The sequence below is a fragment of the Pelobates fuscus genome, chromosome 3 (genome assembly GCF_036172605.1).
Source record: "Pelobates fuscus isolate aPelFus1 chromosome 3, aPelFus1.pri, whole genome shotgun sequence".
Taxonomy (NCBI): domain Eukaryota; kingdom Metazoa; phylum Chordata; class Amphibia; order Anura; family Pelobatidae; genus Pelobates; species Pelobates fuscus.
The window spans coordinates 177,346,364-177,360,902 of record NC_086319.1 but is presented as its reverse complement, the minus strand read 5'-3'; the positions used below and the strand labels follow the sequence as shown (position 1 = coordinate 177,360,902).

Genomic DNA, 14,539 nt, shown 5'->3' with positions numbered 1-14,539 from the left:
GCCAGGCATCATGGCAGAAGATCGACGAGCGGCACTCCCCTCGATCTTTGGAAGGGAATTATCTCTGTTTTTGTCACATGGAGACAAAGTAAACGTGACACTGCTGTGTGAAGCCCTGGATAAGAGTGATGAGGTGTCGGCTTCCAGACGCGTTTCTCCGCTACTGCGGCTTTGTCAATGGATATTGTGCTGACTTGTGGCTTGCTCATTATAAATGCTCTACAGTTTTTAATTACCAGCTGTTACGAAAACATGCTGAACAATCTAAAACTTATTTAGCAGTATATACAGTCTATACAGGGAGTGCAGAATTATTAGGCAAGTTGTATTTTTGAGGATTAATTTTATTATTGAACAACAACCATGTTCTCAATGAACCCAAAAAACTCATTAATATCAAAGCTGAATATTTTTGGAAGTAGTTTTTAGTTTGTTTTTAGTTATAGCTATTTTAGGGGGATATCTGTGTGTGCAGGTGACTATTACTGTGCATAATTATTAGGCAACTTAACAAAAAACAAATATATACCCATTTCAATTATTTATTTTTACCAGTGAAACCAATATAACATCTCAATATTCACAAATATACATTTCTGACATTCAAAAACAAAACAAAAACAAATCAGTGACCAATATAGCCACCTTTCTTTGCAAGGACACTCAAAAGCCTGCCATCCATGGATTCTGTCAGTGTTTTGATCTGTTCACCATCAACATTGCGTGCAGAAGCAACCACAGCCTCCCAGACACTGTTCAGAGAGGTGTACTGTTTTCCCTCCTTGTAAATCTCACATTTGATGATGGACCACAGGTTCTCAATGGGGTTCAGATCAGGTGAACAAGGAGGCCATGTCATTAGATTTTCTTCTTTTATACCCTTTCTTGCCAGCCACGCTGTGGAGTACTTGGACGCGTGTGATGGAGCATTGTCCTGCATGAAAATCATGTTTTTCTTGAAGGATGCAGACTTCTTCCTGTACCACTGCTTGAAGAAGGTGTCTTCCAGAAACTGGCAGTAGGACTGGGAGTTGAGCTTGACTCCATCCTCAACCCGAAAAGGCCCCACAAGCTCATCTTTGATGATACCAGCCCAAACCAGTACTCCACCTCCACCTTGCTGGCGTCTGAGTCGGACTGGAGCTCTCTGCCCTTTACTAATCCAGCCACGGGCCCATCCATCTGGCCCATCAAGACTCACTCTCATTTCATCAGTCCATAAAACCTTAGAAAAATCAGTCTTGAGATATTTCTTGGCCCAGTCTTGACGTTTCAGCTTGTGTGTCTTGTTCAGTGGTGGTCGTCTTTCAGCCTTTCTTACCTTGGCCATGTCTCTGAGTATTGCACACCTTGTGCTTTTGGGCACTCCAGTGATGTTGCAGCTCTGAAATATGGCCAAACTGGTGGCAAGTGGCATCTTGGCAGCTGCACGCTTGACTTTTCTCAGTTCATGGGCAGTTATTTTGCACCTTGGTTTTTCCACACACTTCTTGCGACCCTGTTGACTATTTTGAATGAAACGCTTGATTGTTCGATGATCACGCTTCAGAAGCTTTGCAATTTTAAGAGTGCTGCATCCCTCTGCAAGATATCTCACTATTTTTGACTTTTCTGAGCCTGTCAAGTCCTTCTTTTGACCCATTTTGCCAAAGGAAAGGAAGTTTCCTAATAATTATGCACACCTGATATAGGGTGTTGATGTCATTAGACCACACCCCTTCTCATTACAGAGATGCACATCACCTAATATGCTTAATTGGTAGTAGGCTGTCGAGCCTATACAGCTTGGAGTAAGACAACATGCATAAAGAGGATGATGTGGTCAAAATACTCATTTGCCTAATAATTCTGCACTCCCTGTATTAGTACTTACAAGTGTACTAATAGATAATCATACTCAAGAAACAGATCATTTAACACAAGATTAGTTTAAAAAATACAGACTTTTGTGCAGGTTGTCATGGTTACTCCCGCTAGAAATTTAAGAATGGGCAGTGTTTTTTATGTAGTTATAACGGCAAATGAGAACAGAAATACAAGTGGTTAAATATCATATCTGTCAGTCAGGGCTGCTTGTATATCTATATTCATGACTACAGTTTTTAGAATATGTTGCTAATAGATTTCTATGCCTGATATCTGGATGAGTGTTAGAATAAAGATGGATAAATCGAATAAAATAAGACAAAGCACCTCATTAACGAGTCTATTGTATTGTGTATCAGAGAATTTTGAGAGGATGATGCGAGTCTGTGGAGAGTGTAAATTCCGTAAGAGCCATGTATTTCATGTTCTGAGTCTAACTAGACGCAGGAATAGTAAGACTTTGTCATAACTATATGTAGTGTTTCGAGCTTGAGCTGTTGATGTCAGATTGTGCTAAAAACTACATTGCGCAAACATATTCTTAGACAGGTGCAGGATAAGTACTAATAGCAATACTGCACTAATTATGTAGAATATAATAACATGTACAACATAAAATGTTTGGGATAATAGTGATCCCTGGTATAAAAATCTAATAAAACATCATAAAATATTGTATGCTATGTAACTATATATTGTATCAGTATCTTTATAGTTATAAGTTTAAATTCTTTTAAACACTTTTTAAGTGCTCTTACAAGTCTGCAGATTGGTTAAAGAATGTGCCTAATAGCTATGAAAATATAAGGCTGGATTTAACGATCATTTTTTAATCAATATACTAGAGAAATTTCATTCCATATTTTTATATTTTATTTTTTATTTTTCATTTTAATTTGTAATTTTTTTTTTACTCATTGATTTTTTATGATGTACCATATATTGTGCTATTCATGAGACAGAGTCACCAAATGACAGGGAAATAACATTTCTAATCTTCCCCATTATAGGTTAATAGGTTCCCTATTCCTCTCTGCCCACCTAATTTTACTGCATTAAGTAGTAAACTGTCACCCTATTTTTTCTACTTTTGCTGCACATAATTCCTATTCTTTTAAATATAGTCTCCTCCTTTACTGTGTTGATTCCCTTTATGTATTTAAATGTTTCTATCCTATCTCCCCTGTCTTGTCTTTCATCTAAGCTATACATGCTAAGATCCTTTAACCTTTAATGCTAAGTTTTATGCTGCAATCCATGAGACAGTTTAGTAGCCCTTCTCTGAACTCTCTCTAAAGTATCAATATCCTTCTGGAGATACGGTCTCCAGTACTGCGTACAACACTCCAAGTGAGGTCTCACCAGTGTTCTATACAATGGCATGAGCACCTCCCTCTTTCTACTGCTAATACCTCTCCCTATACAACCAAGCATTCTGCTAGCATTTCCTGCTGCTCTATTACATTGTCTGCCTACCTTTAAGTAATCTGAAATAATCACCCCTAAATCCCTTTCCTCAGATGTTGAGGTTAGGACTCTATCAAATATTCTGTACTCTGCCTTTGGGTTTTTACGTCCAAGATGCATTAGCTTGCACTTATCCACATTAAATGTCAGTTGCCACAACTCTGACCATTTTTCTAGTTTACCTAAATCATTTGCCATTTTTCTTATCCCTCCTGGAACACCAACCCTGTTACATATCTTGGTTTCATCAATAAAAAGGCATACCGTATATACTCGAGTATAAACCGAGGCCCCTAATTTTACCCCAAAAAACTGGGAAACGTATTGACTTGAGTATAAGACTAGGGTGGGAAATGCAGCAGCTACTGGTAAATTTCTAAATAAAATTAGATCCTAAAAAAATTATATTAATTGAATATTTATTTACAGTGTGTGTATATAATGAATGTAGTGTGTGTGTATGAGTGCAGTGTGTGTGTATGAATGCAGTGTGTGTGTATGAATGCAGTGTGTGTATATGAGTGCAGTGTGTGTATGAATGCAGTGTGTGTGTATGAGTGCAGTGTGTGTGTATGAGTGCAGTGTGTGTGTGTATGAGTGCAGTGTCTGTGTATGAGTGCAGTGTGTGTGTATGAGTGCAGTGTCTGTGTATGAGTGCAGTGTGTGTGTATGAATGCAGTCTGTGTGTATGAATGCAGTGTGTGTGTATGAGTGCAGTGTGTGTTGCAGAGCCTTGGTGGGGGGGTGGGCATTTTTATTATTATTTTTTTTTTTAATAATTTTAATAATTTTTTTTGTTGTATTATTATTTTTTATTTTATTATTTTTTACTTTATTATTATTTTATTATTATTATTTTTTTCGTCCCCCCTCCGTGCTTGATACATGGCAGGGAGGGGGGCTCTCACTCCCTGGTGGTCCAGTGGCATTGGCAGTTCAGTGGAGGGGGGCTGGCAGAGAGCGCTTACCTCTCCTGCAGCTCCTGTCAGCTCCCTTCTCCTCCGCGCCGGTCCGGTCAGCTCCCTCTGCAAGTCCCAGTGTAAGTCACGTGGCCGCGCTATGACCCCGCGGCTCTCGCGAGACTTACACTGGGAGCTGACAGAGGAGCTGACCGGACCGGCGCGGAGGAGGAGGGAGTTGACAGGAGCTGCAGGAGAGGTAAGCGCTCTCTGCCAGCCCCCAGTCTGTATTATGGCAATGTAAATTGCCATAATACAGACATTGACTCGAGTATAAGTCGAGTTGGGGTTTGTCAGCACAAAAAATGTGCTGATAAACTCGACTTATACTCGAGTATATACGGTACCCTACCATCAAGACCTTCTGCAATATTACTAATAGCAATATTAAAGAGAATTGGTCCAAGTACAGATCCCTGATGTACCCCACTGGTGACAAGCCCATGCTTTGAATATACTCCACTGAATACAACCCTCTGTTGCCTGTCACTCAACCACTGCCTTACCCATTTAACAATACTGGAATCCAAACTTAAAGATAGCAGTTTATTGATAAGCCTTCTATGTGCAACAGTGTCAAAAGCCTTACTGAAATCTAGGAAAGCAATGTCTGCTTCACCACCCTGATCTATTATTTTACTTACCCAATCAAAAAGATTAATAAGATTAATTTGGCATGATCTCCTCGAAGTAAACCCATGTTGTCTCTGATCTTGAAATCCATGTGATTTTAGATGTTCAACAATTCTGTCCTATAACATGGTTTCCATTACTTTCCCCACTACTGAAGTAAGGCTTACTGACTTATAGTTGCCCGACTCCTCCCTATTACCTTTCTTGTGTTAACAATGATTGGTTAAATAAATCCATTAATAGTGTCGCTAGTACACCACTAAGCTCTTTTAATAACTTAGGGTGTATTCCATCAGGCCCCATTGACTTATTTGTCTTTACTTTTGACAATTGAAATAGAACCTCTTCCTCTGTAAACTCACATGTAACAAATTACTCATTTGTTCTTTTTCCTAACTGAGGTCCCTTTACTTCATTTTTATATGTAAATACTTAACAAAAATATTTATTGAGGCAGTCAGCTAGACCTTTATTCTCTTCTACATACCTTCCTTCTTTTGTTTTTAAACTAAGGTACATTTCTCAGTATGTACCATTGGGTAATAAATATAAAATAAACAAATTGAAACCAATGTGGCTTAGTAGAGAAGTAAAACAGAGAGATTACAAATAAGAATAGGGCATTTAAAGCATTTAGATCTGACAAATCAGAGGCATCCTATATAAGATATAAGGAAGCCAATAATGCTTGCAAAAAGGCAATTAAAGTGGCTAAACTAGAAAATGGGAAATTGATAGCCAAAGAATGCAAAACCAACCCCAAACATTTTCAAGTACATCAATACTAAAACAACTAAAAGTGAAAGTGTAAATACACTGGAAACAGAGATGGATCTGCTAGCTAATGAAGAACAGGAAAAGGCAGTCATTTTAAATAATTATTTTTCTTCAGTATATATTAATGAGGATCCACTGGCAAGAGATATGCAAATGATTGCTGCAAAAAACTTGCAGATAACTTGTGATTGGATGACTCGAGACAAGGTGCTACAGCAGTTGAAAAAAAATTATGTAAATAAAGCTCCGGGGCCTGACAGTATTCACCCACGAGTACTTAAGGAACTAAGTGGGGAAATAAGTGAACCTCTGTATTTAATTTTTCAAGATTCCTTTGTTTCAGGTATTGTACCGGAGGATTGGAGGAAGGCAGGTATCGTTCCTATATTTAAAAAGGGTTCAAAATCCTTGCCTGGAAATTATAGACCTGTGAGCTTAACTTCTGTGAAGAGCTATTAAAGGACCACTATAGGCACCCAGACCACTTCAGCTTAATGAAGTGGTCTGGGTGCCAGGTCCATCTAGGATTAACCCTTTCTGCTGTAAACATAGCAGTTTCAGAGAAACTGCTATGTTTACCTATGAGTTAATCTAGCCTCTTGCTGCTGTCTCATTGACAGCCGCTAGAGGCGCCTCCACGCTTCTCACTGTGATTTTCACAATGAGAAGACGCCAGCATCCATAGGAAAGCATTGAGAATGCTTTCCTATGAACTGGCTGAATGCGCGTGCGGCTCTTGCTGCGCATGCGCATTCAGCCAATGACGGGAAAGGAGGCGGAGAGTCCCCACCGCCGAGGGAGCCCGACGGTGGAGAAAAGGTAAGTGTCTAACCCCTTCCTCACCCTAGAGCCCGACGGGAGGGGGACCCTAAGGGTGGGGGGACCTAGAGACCCTATAGTGCCAGGAAAACAAGTAATCTGAAAGTATGTTTTCCTGGCACTATAGTGGTCCTTTAACCCCTTAAGGACACATGACATGTGTGACATGTCATGATTCCCTTTTATTCCAGAAGTTTGGTCCTTAAGGGGTTAAGGAATAATATTCAGGAATTCATTGGGAAGAACTTTGTTATTAGCAATAATCAACATGGGTTTATGAAACATAGGTTATGTAAATCTAACCTAATTACATTCTACAAAGAAGTAAGTAGAAGTATAGATCAGGGTGTTGCAGTGGATGTGATCTACTTGGATTTTGCCAAGGCATTTGATGCGGTTCCTCACAATAGGTTAGTCTTCAAACTAAAAGAAATTGGTCTAGATGATTATTCTTGTTCTTGGGTAGAACATTGGCTAAAGGCTAGAGTACAACGAGTTGTCATTAATGGTAAATTTTCAGGCTGGACAAAAGTGGTAAGTGGTGTCCCTCAGGGTCCTGTTTTGGGAGCACTTCTATTTAACATATTTATAAATGATCTTGAAATAGGCATTGAAAGCCATGTTTCAGTGTTTGCAGATGACACAAAACTTTGTAAAGTAATAAAATGTGAGCAGGATATTGCTTTGCTGCAGAGGGATTTGGGTAGATTGGAGGACTGGGCACTAAAATGGCAGATCAAATGTAATGTAGAGAAATGCAAAGTTATGCACTTCAAGGTTAAGAATGCACAAGCAACTTACACCCTAAATGGTAGTGAATTAGGGATAACCACACACTAGAAGGATTTGGGAATTGTTATAGACAACAAATTAGGCAGCAATAGCAATGTCAATATGTAGTTGCTAAGGCCAGTAAGGTTTTGTCATGTATAAATAGGGGTACAAATTCTCTGGATGAAAATATAATTTTGCCTCTATATAAATCGCTGGTAAGACCACACCTTGAATATGCTGTGCAATTTTGGGGCACCAGTTCTAAAGAAGGATATCATGGCACTAGAAAAAGTGCAGAGACAAGCTACAAAATTGATAAAAGGAATCGAGCATTTTAGTTACGAAGAAAGGTTAAAAAATTTAAATCTCTTTAGTTTGAAAAAACGGCACCTCAGAGGGGATATGATAATATAAATATATTCGGGGCCAGTACAAACCATTATCTGGAAATCTATTCATAAATAGGGCTATACATAGGACACAATATCACGCATTTAGGCTGGAAGAAAGGAGATTTCATGTAAGGCAAAGAAAATTGTTTTTTTTATTACAGTAAGAACTATAAGGATGTGGAATTCTCTTCCTGAAGAGGTGGTTTTATCAGAGTCCATACAGATGTTTAAACTGCAATTGGATAAATTCTTGCAAAAACATAACATACAGGGATATAATTTCTAATTAGTGGGGTAATAGCTGCTTGATCCAAGGAGACATCTGGCTGCTATTTTGGGTTCAAGAAGGAATTTTTTCCTAGTTTGTTACAAAATTGGAAGCGCTTCAGACTAATTTTTTGCCTTCTTTTGGATTAACAGCAAAAACATATGTGAGGAAGGCTGAACTTGATGGACGCAAGCCTATTTTCAACTATGTAACTAATCCTTGTTTTACTTTTCTTTTCTCATTTATGTATCTAGAAAATGTTTGTCCCCTTTTTTTACTGACTGTGCTAGCAGTTCAAATAAGGTGGTTTTGTTTTGTTTTTAAGTTATGTCAGAGTATATGCACTTGACAAAGACTTAATAACTGAAATGTATTATTGCCTCCTTTCTGTACTAACATTTGAAGGAAATCCTACATTGACTACTATGCTTTATCATTCACTTTACTAAGCATTGATTACTAGATTATTTATTTTTTGCTTTTTGATACTGTGTCTTATTTATATTGCTTAGTATCCTGTGTTATTTCATAACTGTAGAGGTTTTGTATTTTTGAGATATGGATTACTGTATAGCTAAGTTTTATATTGCTATATTTGTAATAAGGTTTTTTTTTATTTATTTTTGTGTGAATTTGTTTTTTTCATTATGTGTTATTCCTTAGTTAGCTTGGGGACTATCCTTAAAATTACTGTACCCACCACTGATATATAACTAGTGTGCATGGTCAGTATATTCTTTGTGCGCAAATGGATACTAATATATTTGTTATTTAAGTTTATCATAATCAAATGCATAATGGACTGTGTATATTGTTTTATTTATATATTTAGTGTGTTACTTGTGTTTAACACAAAATGGAGCATGCATTTTAAATAAAGGAAATGTAGTTACTACTAGTTTTTTTCATGATACTGACAATATTTCTATTTGAATGGACTGAACATGCACTCTTAGTCTGATACGGTATTGTGGTATTCTTAATCTGACATAGTAAGAACTGAACATAAATATAACTGACTTGGAGTTGGAGACATTGCCTGTCTGAGACGGAGGTGTGTTGTGGGAGTTCTGTCTTTTATGCCTTTCTATAGTAAATTTACTTGCCATTATTGTTTGTCCCTGCCTATAAATTGGCCAGTATTCGGCTGATTAATGACTAAATTATGATCCATGCTGGATACTAGCTCTGGATCCCATTATATAAGAGAACTGTTCCAGATTCACTTAAGATAGCACCTGATGTGGCCTACTCACCACCCTCCTCAGAGGACTACAGTCTGGAAGATGACTTACCAACTTCATCAAACATATGGGACCTAACACTTTGACCCAGGGGAATAATGCCTCCTCTACTAAAGCTGGCATTAAAGGTCTGCTGAAAGATATGCAAGCGATGTTTCCTAGGGGTAGTCAGGGACGAGGTGGCCACCCTCCCAGGCCACATTGCTGCTGTGGAGGAAGACGAAGGAGCTGCTAGTGTTGCACAAATGGCTATGGTTTCTGCAATACACACCCTGTTGAAGAATGTATTCAGCATTAGTTGCACATGTAGCAGCCTAAACAGGCTCAGCTGCTTTCACTGGATGGTTGTTTCAGGATACCCAACACTAAATGCCTCTCAAAAGGCTTCCAGAAATGTACCCATGAAGTTCCTGAAAGACTCAGACAAGGCAGTGCTTATGTAAGCCACTAGGAGCTCTCCCATTTTGTTATTTTAAGAGTCACATCTTTTATATGGATTTTTTCAGGCAAACAGTTGTTTGGTAACAGTTAGCTTACTAAGCTTCTACGATACAAGGAGATTTCCTACAAGTTGGAACCTTAACAGCTGGTGAGCACAGTGGTAAAACCTGCTTCCTTACTTCCATGGCAGACTTTCTACCTATCTCCATGCTTTGAGCCTCTCAGTGAACTCCTTGCGAACCACCAGTGGAATGTCAATGCAATTTTACCCTTTTTCCTTGGACCCAGCACACCAATGAAAACAGAGTTTCCAACTTGATTCTGTTCAGCAACCACTTTCTATACTTATATCTTAGGCCTCAAATTAATATTGTTGGGTAAGCTTTTCATATGATTTGATAAACTTTTAAAATATTTTTAAACATAAATATAACTGACTTAAAATATCAAAAAAATATATATTTTATATAAAATATATCAATAAGTATCAAAATATTACAAAATGAAAACATTTTCCATACTATTAAATTATTTTAAAAGTTTATCCTACAATATTAAATCGAGGTCCTAGTTAACCTGGCCCAGCAGAATTTAGTTAGCCTTATTTTTGCAGATTGTCCCCCTCTACCTCCTTTTCATGCATGTGCTGTGTGTTACCATTAAAAGTGTTTTCATTTTTTCTTTATTTTGGGCATAGTACACTGGCTGACTTATATTTATTTTTTTATGCTGTCCAGCTCAAGTTTAGGCCTGATATATGCTGTCTACTTAAATGGTTAAATCTGTATCTCTTACTTTTGATATATTACACTGCCATTTTCTTTTCACATGTTGTGGTTGCTATGCCCATTTCATCTTTATTCATTCTATCCATGCTGAACTTTTTTCAAAAATAATGAATTATGAAAAAAACATAACTAACTTGCAGAGCTTTCCCAATACAGCTAATTTGCCCTCAAATTTTAAATTCAATTTGAATTTCTGGCAATTCATACTTTAGTGATTAACTGTAAATAATACATTATTATTATTATTATTATTATTATTATGTTATTTATAAAGCGCCATCAAATTCCGCAGTGCTTTACAATGGGTGGACGAACAGACATGAAGTTGTAACCAGACAAGTTGGACACACAGGAACAGAGGGGTTGAGGGCCCTGCTCAATGAGCTTACATGCTAGAGGGAGTGGGGTAAAATGACACAAAAAGGTAAGGATAGTATTAGACTAGTGACAGTTGCAGAAGAGGAATCAGTTGGGAGCTATTAACAGTTTAATTGAGACTCTTTTATGAAGAAGTAGATTTTTAAAGATTTTTTGAAGGAGTGGAGACTGGGTGAGCATCTAATGGAGGAGGGAAGTGAGTTCCACAGGAATGGTGCAGCCCTCGAGAAGTCTTGAAGGTGAGCATCAGAGGTGGGAGTACGGACAGAAGATAGACGTAAGTCTTCAGCAGATTGTAAGGGCCTAGACGGGACATACTTGTGTATAAGGGAGGATAGATAGGTGGGAGCAGCATTATGTAGCGATTTGATGGGCAAAGGCATCTCAATGTGGGCAATATAAACACAGAAATCTAATGGATTTGCTGGCTTGCATCACAGGAAGATGGGAAAATATAGTTTAGTATTACAAAACCTGCTATCAATATCTGCCTGGCACTGACTACAATTGTGCTTTGTTTAATAATTATATTATTTTAGACGAACAATCAATATACTGATTAGTATTTTTTTTCAGGTTGCAGTACATGAAATCGGTCATGCTCTTGGACTGCCTCATATTAACCGTTTGGGGTCAGTGATGCAACCAAATTATATTCCACAAGAAGGGAAGTTTGAGCTGAACTGGGAAGACAGGAAAGCAGTCCAGGAGAAATATGGTAAAGTGACCCAGCCAAAATAAAAGTGTTGGAAAAATATCTCTGAAGTGGCGCTTCTTCGCAGTTTGTTTGTGTTTGGGCCTATTATATGCAACCCTATAATAAGAAAAAGAGGACGCAAATACCCCATTCTTATTCATTATTTAATTTAAAGACACATATAACTTTGTCCTGAAAGGCAAGAGAGTAATTTGACTTCAGAACTATTGAATAATTATACCAAACATTTATATTTTAAGACTAAACTTGGACGTAGACACTGATGACTGCAATATTTATACTAAATGTACACATATTGATATTTATCAATATTATGCCAAATGAGCACGATCATGAAAATATTTCCAGTTTAGCTTGAAGCACAACGTAAATTAGTATTTCTAAACCTTGAGTAGGAACCAGATAATGCTTCTCTGAGTTATTTCAGTGGGTCACTATTGGTAGAAATCGGTGCATCATGATAGTTAACAATTATTTGATATGGGGTATTTTACAATATTTTAAGGTGTTTTACAAAAAAAATATTTTTCACTTATTAAACAAAGTTTTACACGAAGATAGACAGAGATAATGAGATCTGTGCATAAGAAAACTTTGAAGTAAAAACATTTAAGTTATGTTTAAAAATTGTTAAATCTGACGTAACTCCCCATTTGAGACATTTTCTTCAGTGCCTTACTACACTTCTTAAGAGTTTAGGCTGAATAATTTTTTTAAATTACCCCACACTAAATCACACAAATCATACCTATCTTGAAAGTCAAACAAAGCACCTAAGGCTAGAGATTGTTCCAAGTATTTCATGCATTATAGAAATAATATATTAAAATATGTATAAAAGAATAAATAATACAAAAAAACTATGTTATAGATTCCAGGTTTTCCGTGTCAGTGTTCCAAATGAAAGGTATGCCATTTTTGGGTATTTAATTTGGCACTCAAGTCTTTAGCAGTTACATAGTTCAAATAGAAGAAACTGTTGCTTAAGCTAATACTGAGAAACGAACTATACACTGATCAACCTCAACATTGAAACCACCTGCCTAATAATGTGTAGTCACCCCTTGTGCTGTCAAAACAGCTCTGATACATTAAGACATGAACTCCATAAGATCCCTGAAGTGTCCTGTGGAATCTGGCACTAAGACATTAGTAGCAGATCATTTAAGTCCTGCGAGTTGCGGGGTGCAGCCTCATGGATTGGACTTGTTGTTCCAGTACATCCCAAAGATGCTCAATTGGACTGAGATCTGGGGAATTTGAAGGCCAAGGCAATACTGTGATCGCTTCGCCATGTTCCTCAAACCATTCCAGGACAATTTTTGCAGTGTGGCAGGGTGCATTATTCTGCTGAAAGAGCCCCCTGCCATAAGGAACACCGTTGCTATGAAGGGGTGGACGTGTCCTGCAACAATCTCAAGGTAGGTGGTACATGTAAAAAAAACATCCAGATGAATGCCATGACCCAAGGTTTCCCGGCTGAACATTGGCAGGATCATAACACTGCATCCACCAGCCTGCCTTTTTCCTGTGGTGCATCCTGCTGCAACCTCTTCCCAAAGTAAACGATGCAAATGCATCCGACCATCCACCTGGTCTAAAAGAAAATGGGATTCGCTGACACTCTTGTAGTTTATTGTCAAGTTTTTCTTGCTTCTCTTTCCAGGGAATAAAACAAATAAATGCTTTGTTTGCAAGTTGGGCTTTAGCTTTAAATTACAATAATACAAATAGCATTATAAGGCAACCATAAGCAACCTACCAATGCCAAGGGGCTAGACAGGGGCCAGAGATTCACCATCTCTATACTAAGAGAAATATGTAAACTGCCTTGTCTGTTATTACCACCTCTGACAATCTTCTTGATACAGTCTACTTGGCTATTGTTTAAAAACTATTCCTTTGTCATTACCAGGTTCCTGTGATGGGAGTTTCAGCACTGTTTTCGACTGGGTGAGAAAAGAGAGGACTTCACGAGGAGAGATTTATAGATTCAATACTTACTTTTTTAAGACTGGCTGGTATTGGATGTATGAGAACAATGGCAACCGGACACGATTTGGTGATCCTCGGCCTATCACAGCAGGTTGGATGGGGATTCCAGCGAAAGGCATTGATGCCTATGTACATGTGTGGAACTGGAATATTGATGCACAGTATTTTTTTAAAGGTAGGGGAATAACTTTATATAACGTAAAACTCTCACTTTGTCTATATTTCCCATGGATCTTTGCCTTTACAGTTGCTTGCTTCACAGGTTGAGCCCTTGAGTTAGACAGCTGCAGTTACTTACAGGGACCCAGGACATTTAGCAGGTCTTGCAAAGCTTCTAGACAGAAATAGAGGTTAGCTACTGTCCAGCATGTAACTAACAAACAATGCTCTAGCACATGGAGTTAATTAAGTAAGGAGGCACAGCCATCTGAAAGATCAGATTTCTATTGTCGCTTAGCATAAATTTCAACAGTTCTTGATTCAACTGGACAATCCTGATTTTTGTATTATTTCTCCAGTGCAAATGTAAATGTTAAACTTAATGGACGTGACTCTTTTATCTATGTAACTATGTTATGAAAATCCCCTAATTACACTGCACAACACCAAATGCTCACGTGGCAGGCATGAGGGTTTCTGTGTTTCTCTACAAATGCCCAGATTCCGGGGCGGAGTACAGCAACCGATCAAGTTGAAAGTAGCATGGTTGAGCTCCAAGATTGCATCCTATATTTTAACCTATTTTTTGAACCTATTTAACCTATATTTTAACCTATTAATCTGAGATTTATAAGGGCTAGCAGTGGCACCTGTATCTGTTATATCAGGGGGGGGGGGGGGGGACACGCCAGCCCTTAGCTGGACTGAGTTATGGCTCAAATTCTTGAGAATTTGCCCAGCTGCTCTACCTACAGCCTATGCGAAGTTTGGAATTATACAGATTCCCTGCACTTGAGCAGCCTCAGTATAGTGTCTGCCCCATGTCCTCCCACTTTGGATCGGTGGCGGTTATCCCAGGCC

At 38.1% G+C, this 14,539-nt stretch overlaps 1 protein-coding gene across 1 annotated transcript in view; it reads left to right on the top strand.

The window, feature by feature from the left end:
- The window catches only part of LOC134602655 (matrix metalloproteinase-21-like), a 79,862-nt gene that overhangs the window by 46,797 nt on the left and 18,526 nt on the right, over positions 1-14,539 (top strand). The window contains exons 5-6 of the mRNA XM_063447763.1: positions 11,383-11,524; positions 13,440-13,694. Of these exons, the coding sequence (XP_063303833.1) occupies positions 11,383-11,524; positions 13,440-13,694 (397 nt within the window). The remainder of the gene's footprint in view (positions 1-11,382; positions 11,525-13,439; positions 13,695-14,539) is intronic.